This window comes from Arvicanthis niloticus, chromosome 2 (genome assembly GCF_011762505.2).
Source record: "Arvicanthis niloticus isolate mArvNil1 chromosome 2, mArvNil1.pat.X, whole genome shotgun sequence".
In the NCBI taxonomy this organism is placed as follows: domain Eukaryota; kingdom Metazoa; phylum Chordata; class Mammalia; order Rodentia; family Muridae; genus Arvicanthis; species Arvicanthis niloticus.
This window is the reverse complement of record NC_047659.1, coordinates 97,341,372-97,358,728: the sequence shown is the minus strand read 5'-3', so window position 1 is coordinate 97,358,728 and position 17,357 is coordinate 97,341,372. Positions and strand designations below refer to the sequence as shown.

The window sequence follows — 17,357 nt, the reverse complement described above, 5'->3', positions numbered from 1 at the left end:
ATGCATTGAGATTAGCATTTGGAGTATGAATGTGAATTATTACCCTCAGCACAGACTGTGTTTGTCTTTTTCCCTTTTAGGACAACTGGTTTACCAAGTTCAATCACCCGATGAAGGAGCTCTAGTTACCGCTGCTAGAAATTTTGGGTTCATTTTTAAGTCTCGAACCCCAGAGACAATTACAATAGAAGAACTGGGAACACCCGTTACTTATCAGTTACTTGCCTTTTTGGATTTCAACAATATCCGGAAAAGGATGTCTGTGATAGGTATGTTGGCTAGCTCCAATTATTATTGATCTTTTGGTGCTTCTGTAGTTATGCTGATGCTTTTCATGATAATTTGATTCTTGGCTATTTGCTACATTTTTGTAAATTTATGAACCCTTGTGATTCTTAACAGCCTCAAAAGTATAGTGATCTGTGAATAAAATTCAACAAGAGCTAATTACGTGCTTAATATTCGGAATTCTCTATCTGAAGTAATTGCAGCACACACTATTATTTTTATGACTGTTTTATAGGTAATCAAACCGAGATACAGAAAAGTTCAGTGGCTTACCTGAGTCCAAAAGCTGGTGACATAGTGGAGAGTCAAAACCAGAAGTCTGACTGGAGAGCTATTTAATTCTGGTTCAGGAGAGTTTCTGAACTGTGTAGCTTTTGCTGGTTGTTGTGGGCATTGTTGGGCATTCTTGTATCATTCATTATTTCTGCTAAGCTTCATTGGTCCTCCTTGTATCACTCATTATTTATTTCTGCTCAACATCACTGGCCATTCTCACATCATTCATTATTTCTGGTCAGCATCATTGACCGTTCTCATGTCATTCAATATTTCTGTTTATCCCCATTGCTGGAGATGGTGGCTTATTTAGTACCACATCACATCCATGCTTAACCCAGTGTTAACCCTTGCCACTGTTTCAGTGTCCTCAGATGAGTCACACACCCCCTTTCAAGTCCTCTTACATCACTAAGCAAGCTTTTTTCTTTTTATCTTTAAGAAATATCCTTTTTCTTAGTTCTTTGAGAATTTTATATAATGTGTTTTGATCATATTTACTTCCTCCCCAAACTCTTCTCAGATCAACTTTATCTTTCCCTACCCACCCAAGTTTACATCCTGTTTTTTTTTTTTTTTTAATTAACCTATTTGTATTTTAAGTCCAATTTGTGATGATAGTACATTCTTGGATGTGTGGCCTTCCACTGGAGTGTGGTCAACTTTCCAGGGGCTACTTAACAAAAACCTGACTGTTCCTCTCCTAGAAGCTATCAATTTCAAATAGTTCCTTGGCTAGGGGACTTCATGTCCACCCTCTCCCCATTTCATGCTGAGATTTGGTCTGCCTTGAGCTTGCACAGTTCTTCTGCATGCTGTCTCCAGTGCTGTGAGCTCATATGTGCAGCTGCCCTGCTGTCTTCAGAAGATACAGGTTCCTTGTAGTCATCCACTGTCTTTAAGAGGCTCTTAGACTCTTTCTGCTTCCTCTTCTGTAGTGATAGTTGAGCTTTGGGGTGAGAGCTATGATACAGGTGTCCCATTTAGGGTTGAGCATCCCATAATCTCTCATTCTCTGCATCTTGACCAGTTGTGGGTCTCTATGCTAATCACTGTCTATTGAAAATAGAAGCATTTCTGGTGAGGGTTCTGGCAACAGTATATCACCCTCACTTAGGACACAAGAAATAAAAAGATTTTAAGTCATTTGTCAGAGAGTATCACAAAGCACAGCTAGTCGGATGCAAAGAAAATAACTAAATCTGGGGTTGTCTTTTTTAAAGTTTAGCCGTGGCCAAAGACATACTCAGTGGTAAAGTGCTTTCCTGGGATGTGCAAGGCTCTGGGTTCAACCTTCAGCAGCAAAAAATTCAAACAACTACTCCTCAGATAAAGCTGGCTTCCTAACTTCTTGGTAGCTCACTTGCTTTTGACACTTTTAAGCACTAGGAAAATGGTTCCTAGCTTTTAGCCCCCATTAGAATGAGCTGAAAACTATTTACAGATCACTTGGCTTTGGGCAGAGTACCCAGGTTTGCATTTCTGATAAGTTCTATGTGATGCTGATGGTACACCATAGGGAACCACAGATAAAGAAACATCACCCTAGGATGACATTTTCTCATTGTTAGTCATTTTTCATTGGAATGTTTCTCAAACCTGTATCATTCTTTGTTATTCTCCAGAGTTTCTCTAGAATCCAGTTGAGGTTTTCCTAAATCTTTCCTTTCCAGATGCATCCTAGAATTATGTGCAAACCAATGTCTACCAAACCACATTTGTTTCCTCTAAACAATTCTATTGTCCTTTCCTCTTAGTTACCAGTAACATTGCCTCAGTTAGGGGTCTTGTCATTACTTACTTAAATTATTTCAGTGTCTTCAAAATTGCCTCATTTAAAGTAATACTCTATGCTGGCAATATGCTACTCTCTCTAAGGCATAGACTGATCATGTCACTACTTAAAAAAATGTTGGCTTCCCAGAATTCCCAGGTCAGTGTTCCTAGTGTGCGCACTTAGAAAAATGTTGGCTTCCCAGAATTCCCAGGGCAATGCTTTTACTATGATTCACAAGGTCACATGCAAAGTGAAACCAGCCTATTTTTCTCTACTTTCTAAGCTTTGTGTTCAAGCATCATCTCAGCTCACCATTCCTGGGATGCATTATATTCTTATATCCCCCATGTGCTTGTTGTTTCTAAATGTATACCTACAACAATTCTTTTCTATAATTCCCTTTTGCTGGAAATTCCTTCTCATCTGGTAATGTACAATTCAAATGTCATTTGTTTTTCTTCTTTTCCTAGTAACTATATCTTATGGTATTGAACAGAATGCTTTGTTCAATACAGCAGTGGGAGTCCATCTCCTGGGACTCATGGTTAGCTCAGCTCATAGGCTGGGTGGGTGCTACTTGAAGTCTGGTAGCCTTATCTTTAGACTCTCTAGGGCCAAGCACCCGACAGGCACAGGATCTTTACAAATATTCATTAAATGAAATTCTACCCAATATTCTGTAACTTATGAACATCTTGGTCATTGCATTAAGTGAATTCCTACTATGGAAAATGCATATATCTATAATGGTAGTGTTTGGAGTCTTTACGAGAAGGTAGTATGGAGAGATTGTTCAGGGCTACTCATTTTTATTTTTATTTTTTTATGATAACAGCTGCAGGCAGCTTCCATCAGCTAAGAAGCACACAGGCAGCTCCAGGTGTTGGCTCAGCAGGAGCTGTCCTCTCTTTACAACCCCAGGGGAGGTGTGAATGGTCCTCATCTGGCTCAGAGTGGATTTTATTTTGCTCTAAGGGTGTTGACAAAAACCTAAGATTGTTCTGTGGGGAGAAGTTTGGCTTTTGCTCAGCATCGGTCACCATTACGGGCTGTGGGGAATTCTCAGCTTAACCGCAGACATCAGATGTCTGCCTTAATGGATCCCATATGAGGAAGGGCAATGTTTAGCAGAGTGGGGCTCACAGGCTTTATTTTGGCTGCTTGGGTTTTAATCATTTTAGTCAGGGGGGAATTCAAGAGGAACTCTGCTAGGGCAGAAAAGTTTGTTTGAGTCTAGGCAGGAAACAATTCCAGCCTCCTGATTGTCATGTGGCCTGTTCTATGGGGACAATACCCCTGTGACATTGCTGCTGTCGCTTTCTCAGCCTCTGTCTTAGTCAGGGTTTCTATTCCTACACAAAACATCATGACCAAGAAGCAAGTTGGGGAGGAAAGGGTTTATTCAGCCTACAATTCAAAATTGCTGTTCATCACCAAAGGAAGTCAGGACTGGAACTCATACAGGACAGGAACCTGGAGGCAGGAGCTGATACAGAAGCCATTGGAGGGGTGCTGCTTAGTGGATTGCTCCCCCTGGCTTGCTCAGCTTGCTTTCTTATAGAACCCAGGACCATCAGTCCAAGGATGGCACCACTCACAATGGGCTAGCCCCCCCTCGAAAAGTAATTGAGAAAATAACTTACATCTGGATCTCATGGAGGCATTTCCTCAATGGAGGCTGCTTTCTTTGTGATAACTCCAGGTTATATCAAGTTGACACACAAAACCAGCCAGTACAGTCCCCCATTGCTCCTTCTTCTCCTTTTCTTCTCCTTTTCTTTTTTCCTTTTCCTCTCCTCCTCTTCTTCCTCCTCCTCTTCTTCTTTCTCCTCCTCCTTCTCTTTCTCCTTCTCTGCCTCCTCTTCCTCCTCCTCCTTCTTCTCTCCTTCATCTTCTTCTTATTCCTTCTTCATTTTATATTTTATTGTTTGTTTTGGATGTGTAATTCATCAACTTATTAATGTCTGATTTCAATACCAGCATGCTTAGTTTTCACTTGGGAACCAGAGTCCCGTTTTAAGTCAGTGTTGTTTAAATAAAAATTGATTTCTATAGTAGTTTGTCAAAGGTAGTAGAAACTACTAATTAACAAACCTGTGAATCTCATTATATTGTTATGGAAGATTCCATTGCACTAATTTGCATATAAAGGTCATCAGTAATTCAGTTCATAAACAACAACAATTAAGTATTGAACAGAGGCAGATGGCAGATAACCACCAAAGCATAAATTGCAGCAGCCCTCAAAAATCTGATGTGAGATAAAGAATGTTCAATTGTAAATATCTAGGTGTGGTGCTTATCACAATTCCAGCATATGGGAGGTCTAAGGGTAGCCTGGGCTATACAGTGAGATCCTATTATCGCCCCATCCCCCCCAAATGATCAAATTTTCAGCAAAAGACTGTAACTACTAAAGAAAAGTGCTTAATTAGCCACAGTCATCATATTCTATTCTAGACCCCTTCCTGGCTTGAACAGATAGATACACAGTACCCTGGGAACCTCTCTGCCCTGGCTCTTGTCATGGTCTTTTGTTTTAAGACTGTTGGCTAGCTGTTATAGCTGCATGGCCTGGTGCAGTTCTTCTTATACTTTGGCTTGAATTGCCTAATGAGGGGAAAAGCACTCATAGACATACACCCCTTTCCAGCCTGTTTCCTACCTTCACTTTATGACCATTAAATGGATAATAAAGTGTATATTTATGTTCTCCTGTTTTAAGACATTGTATTTGTAGAGAACAGTTTAAGTGGAAAGCATGAAATGAGCTTTGATTCAACTGAGGAAGCCTGTGAAAGTGTGCGTTCAGACTATGAAGTGAAGTTGTAGTTCAAGCAGTTGGATTTCCTAGGCAAAACCACACAACCTTACCATTCTTTCATTCATTCATTCATTCATTCACTCATTCAGTCATATTATTAACTGCTTACTGTGTGTCAAACAGAAAACCAAGCCTACAAAGTTGGGCCAACTCTTAAGTGACTTGAAAGTAAGATTTGATAGAGTATGCAGGTGAGATTAATGATGCAGGTAGTCTGGTGTGGGCTGCCATTCCCAAACACGAAAAACAAGGGGAACCATCCCTACCAATAACAGACTTCCAGTGGGAGAAAGGCAGAAAAGGGGTCTTTCTTTCAACTCTATGAGGTTTGTTTGTGGCTATGGTTGACCCAAGAGCAAATCAATGAGCTTTCCCAATCAACAAAGGGTGTAAGCGAACACCAGAGCAACAGCCTGAGGAACTAGGAGTTAGGAGAATCCCTGATAGGCAGACAGACAGGGAGATGAGCCACTACTAAGTTCTACAGATAGGAGCTTTTCTCTCACCCTTCTTTCCTGAGACAAAATCCTGCTAGTTTAAAACAAAGGCCTCGCTCTGTCTCCACCAATAGGACTCCTCTTCTACTGGACTACAAAACACGGACTAGGACAGGTTCATCAAGTCATGGGCCTTGTCTTTGTTCAGACTGACTTGTCCTAAGTTTGCAGAGGAAGAACTCTCAAAGATGCTTAAAACCTCCAGCCCTAGTGGAGAGACTGAATTTTGTACTCTGGAGTCCCTCTTTGCTTTGTTCTCTCTCTCTCCCTCTCTCTCTCTCTCTCTCTCTCTCTCTCTCTCTCTCTCTCTCTTTCTCTTTCTCTCTCCCTCCCCCGCCCCCCCGCCCCCTCCACCCCCCAGTGTGAGTGTTCTTCCATCTAATAAAAGTCTTTCTTCACTGCTTGGTTCTGTTTGCTCTGTGATTTTTGCTGCCTTTTAATTCTTCAAATGACAGAGAAAATGATTTCTATCAAGACTCCTAGATGGTATGATCATGAGTGGCTGGAATGCCAGGAGGGAACGGGTTGGTGTAACTGTGATATATTTGAACAGAAAGTCTTGAATTCCACACGAAGAACTTTCAAAAAAAAGCACTTAATTCTCTTTCATTCATATGGCTTAACTTAAACCTTCCAGCTATTTTGCAATAGTAGGCCAGGAAGGCTTGCGAGGCCATGTACATCAGACTAAAACTTGTTTCTGAGTTTGGGAAATACTTGTTTCTGAGTTTGGGAAATCAAAAACTTACAGTAGAAGGAATACTTTTTAAATTAATTGACCAAGAATAAAGCCAACTGACTTAGGTAGTGATTGTCTAGCCAAAGACCCTGAATCCTTTGGTCTTGGCATAAACCTTATGTCCATTTCCAGATGGGCTAGTTTTCACAGATTTCAGTAATATAATCTACTTTTCTAAACTCTGTTACTTTCCAGTTCGAAACCCAGAAGGACAGATAAAACTTTATTCCAAAGGAGCAGATACTATTTTGTTTGAAAAACTCCATCCTTCCAATGAAGACTTGCTGTCCGTAACATCAGACCATCTCAGTGTAAGTGCCATGTGTCAAGTTCAGCGCAGGAGATGCTCTTACATCCCAGTGTAAGACTTGCTAACAAACATCAGCAAACGAACTGACTTCTGAAGTGGAAGTCCTCTGGGGAGACATCCCACAGAGGGCAGTCCATGATGGTCTGGGAACAGGCTAGCAATGTGCACAGGCAGATTATCCTAGCAGAGAGAGCCACATAGTAGGGTGAGCTCAGGGTCCTTAAGGGCTCATATTTTATGGCTATGTTTAGATGGTAAAGGAAGGAAAATGGTCTCTGGAGCCAACTTTCCCTTTAAGACTTCTTTAATTCAGGCTACAAAATTTAAGTCCCTTATGTGCCCTGGAAGCTCAACCCACACATTCTAAGACTCGCCTAATTTTTTTTCAGTAACTTTCTGAAGGGAGTTCCTTTGTTCTTCTCTCAAGGTCAAGGGGCTATGAAATAAGAGGGGCATGTTGGGTTTAAACCTGTTATCTTAGTGTCATGTTAATAATTTATTTGAGGTTCTGGTTGACCCCTGTGAATGTTGTAGGGAATGGTTCAAAATTCTTCGTTGGATGTTGTTTTCATTATAAAATGTCCCCTCAAGTCCTCTAAAAACATAAAATGTAAATGCTCCACTGACTTCAAGTCTAAAAGTGATGGTTTAGTAATAACTGTTATAAACATAACTATTTTTCATTTTTAATAGAGCATTCTTGATTTTTCTCTTAATGTTTTCCAGAGACTGAAATGGTCTTCTAGGTTTTTTTTGTTATTAAAACAATATTGGAGTAATGACTATATGATTTTGTCATTGCTCAAATGCCAAGGCACTAGATAGTTTCCTTTTAAATTAAAGTTTAGTTTGGTAGTTTTTTGGGGGGAGGGGCAGGAAAGAATTGTTTTTAGGAAGATCAATGGGACCTGCTCTTTTCCACATTCATATTCCTTTGGCTTCTACATTCTACGCTTTTAAATTTGTATTTAATTACTGGAATTTAGATGCTTTTATAATAGGAAAAGGCCTTGTTCAAATGACCATTTTGTATTAAATGTGTTTCGTGACTGATTAGGTGACTTAAGTCATCTGTCTCCTTTTCTGGTGTCCTCTTAGAATTGATTCACCATTATGCAGAACAGAGAGGTAGTCAGTGGCAATGCACAGTGGGGTTTTGTGTTAAAGGCAAAGACACATCTGTGCAACTTGAAAAGACAAAAAAATGGTTTAAAGGCAGTAACTAGATTTCCAGACCAAAAGGGAATGCAGTAGTCTTAGAAGAGAGGGTTTCTAAATGTGAATGCAATGTCCCCAACTACTACCAACTGCCTGGTGATGAATTCAGTTAATGTTCTTTGTGGTCTGTCTTGGTCAAAGCACATCTTTGTACCATGCACTGCACTTTCTTTTTACTCTTTAGGGTGCTTTATGATTTAGTACATATCTGTACCATACACCAGAACAATAGAGAAACCATACTTAATGACCATCAGTGCCGGAAGGAGCAGAGATGGCTATAAAAATGCTTTACTTGTAGTTTGGAGGCAGAAGTGACATGTGAGGTTTTCAACATTACTCCCAAACTCAATCTATTTGTTTTTCGAGCTAATGTGGCTGTGTGAGACATATAGCAGCCTCTAATACCCTACCCATCACTCCTCTTAGGATAAAAGTACCGGAAGTATCATATGAGATTGTCTGCTCACCAAGTGTTCTAGTTTATTTGGCTTTTATTTCTGGGTCACAGTCCATCACTGGAGATGACAGGGCAAGAATTCAAGGCAAGAACCTCAACCTCTGCTTGTTGGATCCCTCTCTGGCTCACTCACAGGCTCATGCTGTCTTACATAGCTCAGAACTACCTGCCTAGGGATGACACTGCCCACAGTTGACAGGGCCCTCCTGCCTCCGTTAATAATCAAGACAATTTCCTATAGATATATCCAAAGGTCAATTTGATCCAGGCAATTCTTCAGCTGAGTATTTCCTTTTAGATAAGTCTAGGCTGTGCCAAGTTGACAATTTATGCTAACTTAGGAAAAGTATGGCCTCCTAATATTTTATTACTTATTTAAAAACTAGCTCCATAAAATATAATTTCTAACAAGTAATGAATGTTTGAGCTGGTCTGATTTGGTGATGGTGTCTTCAAGATTTCAAACAACTTTTTATTATTAAAGATAAAATCTTAATGTAATTAAAAAAGAAAAACATTTCACAGAAGAGTCTAGAGTTAAAGACCAGAGTCAGCCTGAAAGCTCACACCTGTAGTACCTTTTATCCCATTCTCTTCCTTTTCCTATAAAGGCAATTGTCATAACCACAAGGAGCAGACCAGACTCCTCTTAACCAACTATTTAGAATTGACTTATTCATCGGTTATTGCTTTTAGCTTCTATTGTGGAAGTTTTCAAGTATATGCAAAAGTTGGGCTCACTGAATTTTCAGCAAGGATGCATAACTATTGGGTGTGTGTAGAAAGGCTTGGAGAGAGAGCCTGCTCTAGTTCACAAAAGAGCTTCCTCTTTTTCCCCTGGCGAGCTGTGACTCCTCCAAGGACCTGTCTTCATCACAGGGACAGGAATGCCTCTTACAAGCAGAGAACACTTGCTTTCAACTGTACAGATAGAGTTGCGTCCAACACCATCTCTCTCTTCCCAATTAGGACACTTCAGCAGGCACTTTTGACTGCTTTTAGGGGGGAAGCTAGTGTCCTGCAGGTCAAACCTCATAGACTTAATATAAACCACAACTATTCTTTCTCATGTCTGAGGTAGCATGGAGTTACAGCCAGGACAGCTCTGCAGTGCTCTTGGGACAAAATGTGTGAATGAAACTGTCACCATGTTGTGGGGACTTTCACTATCCTTATTGTTGTCTACCTGTCCCTAAGATTACATCTTCTCTGACAGGAATTTGCAGGGGAAGGCCTCCGAACCTTGGCAATTGCTTATCGAGAGCTTGATGACAAGTACTTTAAAATGTGGCAGAAGATGCTTGAAGATGCGAATTCTGCCACCGCTGAGAGAGACGAGCGGATATCTGGGCTGTATGAAGAAATCGAAAGGGATTTAATGGTATAAGTTTCGAAGTGTGATGCTCTAGGCCTACTTAAGTCGTTTGCTAAATCATCCTGCACATAGCACATGGTTCTCTTTCAATGATGGGTCATGCTTTCTATGCTGGTTTTCAGCTTACTGTTTGGCCCCAGAGAATAGAGTGGTCTGGCCTTATCAGCAGTAACTTAAGCAATGGAAGTCCTCCTAAAGTAAAGGATTGTAGACTCCCTATTTACCAACCCCCAGTTTATCTTTGATACAACATATTCATCTCCTCTCTCTGTTTTCTGTTGCACATTTTTTAGAGCAGAAACAGTTGATATAGAGAGCAGAGCTATGGCTCTGAACTATTCCAGATCAGGAGACTCTGATGACGACTCAGAGTGGGGTCTGTTTTAAAAATCACTCTTCTCAGTGACCAAGGATGTTGGTAGCTGGGAGTAGTAGGAAGCAGGTCTTATCATTAGGGTGAAAACTGAACAGTCTTCACTTTTTATTAGAGTACCTGCTGGCTTATGTTTGTTTGTTTGTTGAGACAGGGTTTCTCTGTGTAACAGCCTTGGTTGTCCTGGAAGTCACTCTGTAGACCAGGCTGGTCTTGAACTCATAGAGATTTGCCTGCCTTTGCCTACCAAGTGCTGGGATTAAGGGCATGCACCACCACTGCTTGGCTAACTGCTAGCCCCTTAATGCATGGTATGGCACCATCATCTTTTGTCCCTCCGTTTTTTTGACTACAAGTTGAGGGCTTTCCTTTGGACCTCTCCTTTGCTGCTGAAAGTGGAGAAGCATCCAGGGACTTCTTAAATCATTAGAGAAGTAGTGTCTGCCTATTTATGCAAACGTGTCCTCTGAACATACCATCTCCTGCATGTAAATGCTACCTCCCTGGGCCTCTGTTATTAAGTTGGCTTGACTTAGGAACTTCATTTCAGGTGTCTACTAGATTGATTAATTTATGTATACATAGGGTGCTTACTACATCAACATTTTATAAACTTCCTTCATCTCCTGTTCCTTGACCTTTAAACTCTGACTGAAACAGAGATGTTACATGTGTTCCTTGCATGTATTAAGCAAGTTATTCTTTACTCTCCAATGAAGCTATTAGGTGCTACTGCTGTAGAAGATAAATTACAAGAAGGTGTTATTGAAACAGTCACAAGTCTGTCACTAGCCAATATTAAGATCTGGATTCTAACAGGAGACAAACAAGGTAATTTGGAAATAGGTGATAGTGGTGTTTGAAGTAGGGGAATTAATTCTTTGAATGAAATGTTAATCAAAAACTTAAAGCAATTCATCATTTTTCTAGTCCTTTATTTAGGAAAAGTTGGGCATGGGTGGGAGAGGAAGTCCTTGGTCCAGTGAAAGCTGGATGCCCCAGTGTGGAAGAATTTGTGGGTGGGGAGGTGGGAGTGGCACGTGGGTGGGGGCACATTCTCATAGAAGCAGGAGGAGGGGGGATGGGATAGGGGGTTCCTGGGTGGGGGGGAAATGGGGAAAGGGGATCACATCTGAAATGTAAATAAAATATCCAATAAAAAAGAAAAAAAGGAAAAGTCGAAATGTAAAAAAAAAACCCTTTAAAAATACGAACTTATTTTAAAACTAACAAAAATTTAAATTAAAAACTAATAAAAATAATAAATAAAATAATTTAATAAAAAATGCAAAAAACCCAACTAACAAAAATACCTTGTATAGTATATTCTCTGGTCAACAGTGTTTCTGTCCGGGTGCCACCCCTGGAGGCCCTGTACTCACCTCTAGTTTCTCCACGGCAGGTTGCTGTGTGAGATCTGGAAGGTCTCGAGTGTCGAGTAAGCTTCCGAGAGGCTAAGGGCACCAGCTGCTTTGCAGCTGCTTATGGACATGTTACTGTATTTGAACAACTGCTACAGCTGTTCCAGTGGACCTGGCTGAATCCCAGGACTGCCTCTGCGAGAGAACCGAACCTCTTTTAGGAATGACCAGACACTAAATGAGTATTTTTTTTTCTTAAGAGAGAGGAAAAAATAGTTTAATAAGCTTTTACTCTATTGCTAATGAAAGCTTAACATTTTATATTCAGTCATTTGGAAACAGAAAGTATTCAGCTAACCAGCATGTACTTTAAAGACTATATTTATTTTTTTTAGGTACCCTATACAGCATTTAGATGTTTGCAGATGAGATAAATCAATTTTTATATAACTATATATACTTGTCTATATTTTCATTATCTACCTGTCTATCTGTCTGCCTGTCTTTTTGTAGTTTTATTGATTTAACCTAGGGTCTCACACATGTTAAGCAAGCAGTCTTCTACTCAGCTGCATATTCTATCCCTCCTTACCTTTTGCTTTGAGGCAAGGTCTCACTGAATTGCCCAGGCTGGCTTCAAACCCTTCACAGAGGCAGACCTTGACCTTTGGACCCTCCCTGCCTAAGCCACCAAGCCTACCTACCACTTCTGTTTTTCTACCTAAATTATTAATTACAAAATTAAATAGCAGGAAATTGAAGCCTGTGGTACTCAGTGGATACTTACTCCATGAGACTTATTACAGCTGATGTGTATTGTGGGCTCAGCTATTCAATTATTGCAAGTACTTATGAATTTACCATTATTTATCTAATTGCTTTATACAAAAGATAGACTGAGATCTCATTATTTTTCTGTTTTGATTTAGGACAAGATCAACAATGTAGAACTAACATTTCATGATTCCATATTGTTTGAATCAAATGACTATTATATTAAAGCAGAAATTGCTGAGTATGCCAGTCTCTGGCAGAATGGTTCTGGGTGGTTCTTGGACTGATTATTAAATTCCAATTTCTTTCCTTAAGTGGTAAAACTATAAAAGGTTTCATGCATTCGCCTTAGATTATTAATCTATCATACTAGATTTGAAGATTAGCCAAGTTTAGTATTTTGGCACTCTAATGAAGTTAACTGAGGTTTCTGGTAAAAGGCTTGTTTTATATTTTCTCTTCGTTGTACCACAGGATCTTAGGATATCAAAATGAATATTTGTTTGAGAATCTAAAGATGGTTTTGAAAATCAAATGAGGCTCCATGGGTTCATAGATATGCCCACTTCCCCCAGAGGCTCAGTGAATGGCAAATTTGGTTACGAGGCTCAGGTCTTGGGCTTCTCTCCTGGTCAACTGTATTATATGATGTTTTTTGTGTTCACTAACATCCATGGAGCTGATAGGCTCTGGGGAAACACAGCCACAGCTCCAAAACGATATGGAAAAGGTAACACATTAATATAGAGGTAATCTTTCTTTGTACCAGAAACTGCCATCAATATCGGTTATGCCTGCAATGTGCTGACAGATGCCATGGATGCTTTGTTTGTGATAACGGGGAACACGGCTGTGGAAGTGCGAGAAGAACTCAGGTGCGTGTTGAAGGAAAGGGAGAAAGTCTGGGAAGGGGCGGGGCCATCAGGCATTTTCGTCACTCCTGTCAGTGTAGGTGTTTCTGTTCGCCTCCTTAGGTCCCATTCACAATCGGCACAAAAGGTTGTTATTAGCGTTGAGGCATTGCTTTCGGGTCTCCAACATTTCCTAGGTGTTTTCAGGGAAGAATCTCAAGTCATGTATCTTGTTCTTTAAAACGTTCCTTGGCAAAAACCTGGAAGATATTAAGCGAAGGTGAATGGTGAATGGCGGTGTCACAGAATGTGCGCTTTAAAAACACCAGTTTCCTGGCTTCCTTCCATCTCTGAGTCAGGTATCTGGGGTATGGAGTACTGGAATTAGTAGTTAATAGCACCTGCAGTTTGTGATAAGATAACTTTTGAAAACTCAGCTTGTAGGAGTAGGAGATTAGAAGAGTAAGTGCTCAGCCGAGGCTGCTGAGCGCGCCTTATAAGAACTGGCATGCTTGGCTGTTTCTACAGGTGCCATCTACTGTCAGAAAACTCCAGTGTTGGCTGTCACTGGACATTGCATTGGAGAACTAATAGTCTTACTATCGATATATCCACTTGTTATATTTATTTTCTGTTACTTAATCTGAAAAAAAAAACATTAAAAATCTACATAATTATTTTCCTCTAAATTTGAAAAAGGCTGGCTTGTAACAGCTTTGCCTGCTGCTTCTACAGCTTGTCTGACCAAAGCTTGGTGGACAGGGAAGGAAGTCTTAGTTGGCATTTAACCAACTGATATCTGTAGATGGATTCTGCCGTTGTCTCTTCCTTGTTGTGAGCAGAAAAGGAGACTCACCTGCTGGTGAACACGTCTTTGTCAAATAAAAAAATGGGGAACTTCATTCGTTATTACTAATATATATTTTAATTATTTGTATAGTTTTAAGAAAGGTATTATTTATTTATTAACAGCACACTGGCTATGTTTTTATTGGAGTTAATAATTTTCAGATAAATTTTGTGTCATTTTATGATAGAATTCATGGGGTTTTTGGGCTTTTGGGGGAAATAATAATACTTGGATACTTAATTAAAATATTATTTTTAAAGAAAAATTGTCATTTATGTTCATACATATAGATGTTTGTATATGTAATTCTGGAATTTCCATTCATATTTTAAAACCAATAAATCAAAAGATTTTCCCCCTATTTATTTCCTGGTATAGTTAGTTAATTTGTATTTTAATTATTAAAATTTAGAATATTTTCTCCCAACTAACCTATACAAATAAACCTGAAATTTCAAAAATATCATTCTCAGGCTTTATTGCAGGACACACAGTTTTTAAATGTATATATTTATTTTAGGGAAAATGAATCATGAGATCCCTTTTTAAAACAACAACAAAACTTATGGCATATGCATTGAATTTGTTCAGAGGCTAAGAGAGAACAAAACCAAAAGCAAAACACAAACCCAGAGTTAATGATGGTTTTCCAAGTACTTTTGGAAGTCTAAAAATTACAAACAGGCAACAAACACTCCCAAAGAAAGCATTAACATTGTTGTGAATGCCCAGGGATGGAGGCACATCAGTGTGAATGCCCAGGGATGGAGGCACATCAGTGTGAATGCCCAGGGATGGAGGCACTTCAGTGTGAATGCCCAGGGATGGAGGCACATCAGTGTGAATGCCCAGGGATGCAGGCAGCATCAGTGTGAATGCCCAGGGATGGAGGCACTTCAGTGTAAATGCCCAGGGATGCAGGCAGCATCAGTGTGAATGCCCAGGGATGCAGGCAGCATCAGTGTGGATTTCCAGGGATGCAGGCAGCATCAGTGTGGATTTCCAGAGATGCAGGCAGCATCAGTGTGAATGCCCAGGGATGGAGGCAGTGGGCACTGTCGGCTGTGTCCAAGCACAGAACCCTGTTCATTTTATGTTAGGCCATGTTTAAAGCAACAAATAATGCCTTCAAAGAGGTCATATTTCACTGAAGGTGGATCTGTCCAAAAACAATGTGAGGAGGAAAGGGTGTACTTCATAACACACTCCCAGAAAACAGTCCATCAGAGGAGGAAGTCAGGGAAGAATGCTGTTTCCTGGCTTGCTCCACGGCTCACCCTCAGCGAGCTTTCATACATATGCCAGACCCACAGTGAATGGGGCCTTCCCACATTACTCATCAATAGAGACGCTCTCTTACAGACATGGCCAAGGTACTCCTTCAGCCACTCATCATTTTAAGGAGATTTTTTTCTACTCTGCTCCCTAAGACAACTTTAACTCATCTTTGAGGCTTGAAGAAACCTTATTTTTTCATCTTAAACTATTCATTAGTAAAATTCTCAGTTGCAAAGATTTAGAGTGATATTGATGCTATGGTTTTCAAGAATCTAATTTGGAGTTCCAAACCAAGAGTTTAACTCCTTTGTTTTGTGTCTGGTTCTTTTCCTAGGCAAGGCATGTCTCTGAGTAAAGAGATGGTCCCTGAGTTCATAGGAACAGCTGAAGAAGGAATAGTTGAGCTATTCCTTCAAGATTCATCCAGCTACAACTGGCTGGCTACACAGATGTCATAGCTGTCATTTCATACAAGAAATCTGGGAAAATGTGTGTTACTTATGTACTCTTGTTGGGACCTTCAAATGGTAGAATTCTCCAAAAGGGAAAACTAGCAATGTATTTCAAAAATATAAACGTGCATGCTTTTACCCAGACACCTGTTCTAGGAATTTCTTCTAAGGAAATAAATGAACAAATGCATGAATATGTAGTTGGGGAAATATTTATTCCGGCATTGGGTATGATAATAGATCATTAGAAATAGCCCATATACCTAGTTGGGTAGAATTTTGTTAAATACTATGATATTGGCAAGCAATGAAATACAAAATAGTCAATAAAAGTGATTTTGCTTTTATTAACGAGATTATAAAATATACATAGAATAGTATGTTTTGCCAATACACACACACACACACACACAGCACTATACATGTATCCTCCTAACTATTTTTCAAGCCCTGGAAAATAAATGCCATGGTTCTTTCTAAGTAATAGAATTAGGCAACCAGCTTCTATTTATTTATTTATTTATTTATTTATTTATTTATTTATTTGGTTACATTATTACTGAGTAGTAGTTAGTATTCATGCAAATTTTTACAATTGATAAGAAACTAAAAGCATGTTTTCATGAGAAGGGAACTATTTAAAGGAAAATATTTACATCCAGGTGTAGCATCTCGCATTCCACAGAGCTACCTTGCTCAGCTGACTGGCTGGCGATGCTTATTTAAATCCAGAATTGGAGGTACTGTCATGCTTCGCATCTACCGCAGAAACAATGTGTGACAGAAAATTCTGCTGGCAGAACGCATTGTTTTTCCAGAATTAATATGCTGTCTACGAAAATTGAGGGGAAAGAGTTCCTAAGGAGAGCTATTGTTTGGAGGTTCCCACTACATTCCCAGTCTTGGTGATTTATATCTAAGCCCTGGGGATTAAAATCATAAATTTGTGCCCTTCTGTGTTCTCGTGCTATGTTTTTGAGTTCATGCAAAAAAAAAAAAAAAAAGTGTGTTGAAAGAGCAGGATCTGAGGGAGTTTCCATTGGATGGACAATACTTACATGTTTGTAGTTAAACCTGTTAAATGTGTTTAGATGTTGTCAACATGGCTGAGGAATTTTCATGCCACTCAGCTTGCACATAGCTTGCTTAGGGTTGTTAGCCAGCTTTGGACCTGTGGAATCCTTGATTGAGTTGGTTCCCATTGATGCTTTAGTGTTAGCAGCATGCCCACAGGTATAAGTTAAACCCTATGTTGACCACATGCCCGTGGTCTACAGGTAAGCCCTGTGTTAGCCACATGCCCATGGTTTACAGTTCAGTCCTGTGTTAGCCACATGCTCACAGTCTACAGTTCAGTCCTGTGTTAGCCACATGCTCACAGTCTACAGTTCAGTCCTGCCATTTTCTGAGGTTATTCATGGACTGTGTAATTTTAACAGAGCATATATCTTCTGCTCCAAAGAAAATAGACAATGAGGTTTTGCTTGGTCAGACAAGAAAACTCATCCAGTGTTTCATTTCTGAGACACTGGTCATATGCTTTGTTCTCAGAAAAATTCATTAAGCTGTGACCCCACTGAGACACTAGGACTCTGTACCCCTTCTCTAATCAGTAGAATCTTTAATCATTAGGACCATTTGCAAATGCAAATGT

General features: G+C 39.8%; 1 protein-coding gene across 6 annotated transcripts in view; it reads left to right on the top strand.

Annotated features, from left to right (window-relative positions):
• Positions 1 to 17,357, top strand: part of Atp8b4 (ATPase phospholipid transporting 8B4 (putative)) — a 172,545-nt gene that overhangs the window by 118,659 nt on the left and 36,529 nt on the right. For all 6 annotated transcript variants that reach the window (XM_076929685.1, XM_076929687.1, XM_076929686.1 and 3 more), the window contains 5 exons: positions 81 to 269; positions 6,597 to 6,712; positions 9,606 to 9,770; positions 10,857 to 10,968; positions 13,042 to 13,147. In XM_076929685.1, the coding sequence (XP_076785800.1) occupies positions 81 to 269; positions 6,597 to 6,712; positions 9,606 to 9,770; positions 10,857 to 10,968; positions 13,042 to 13,147 (688 nt within the window). The remainder of the gene's footprint in view (positions 1 to 80; positions 270 to 6,596; positions 6,713 to 9,605; positions 9,771 to 10,856; positions 10,969 to 13,041; positions 13,148 to 17,357) is intronic.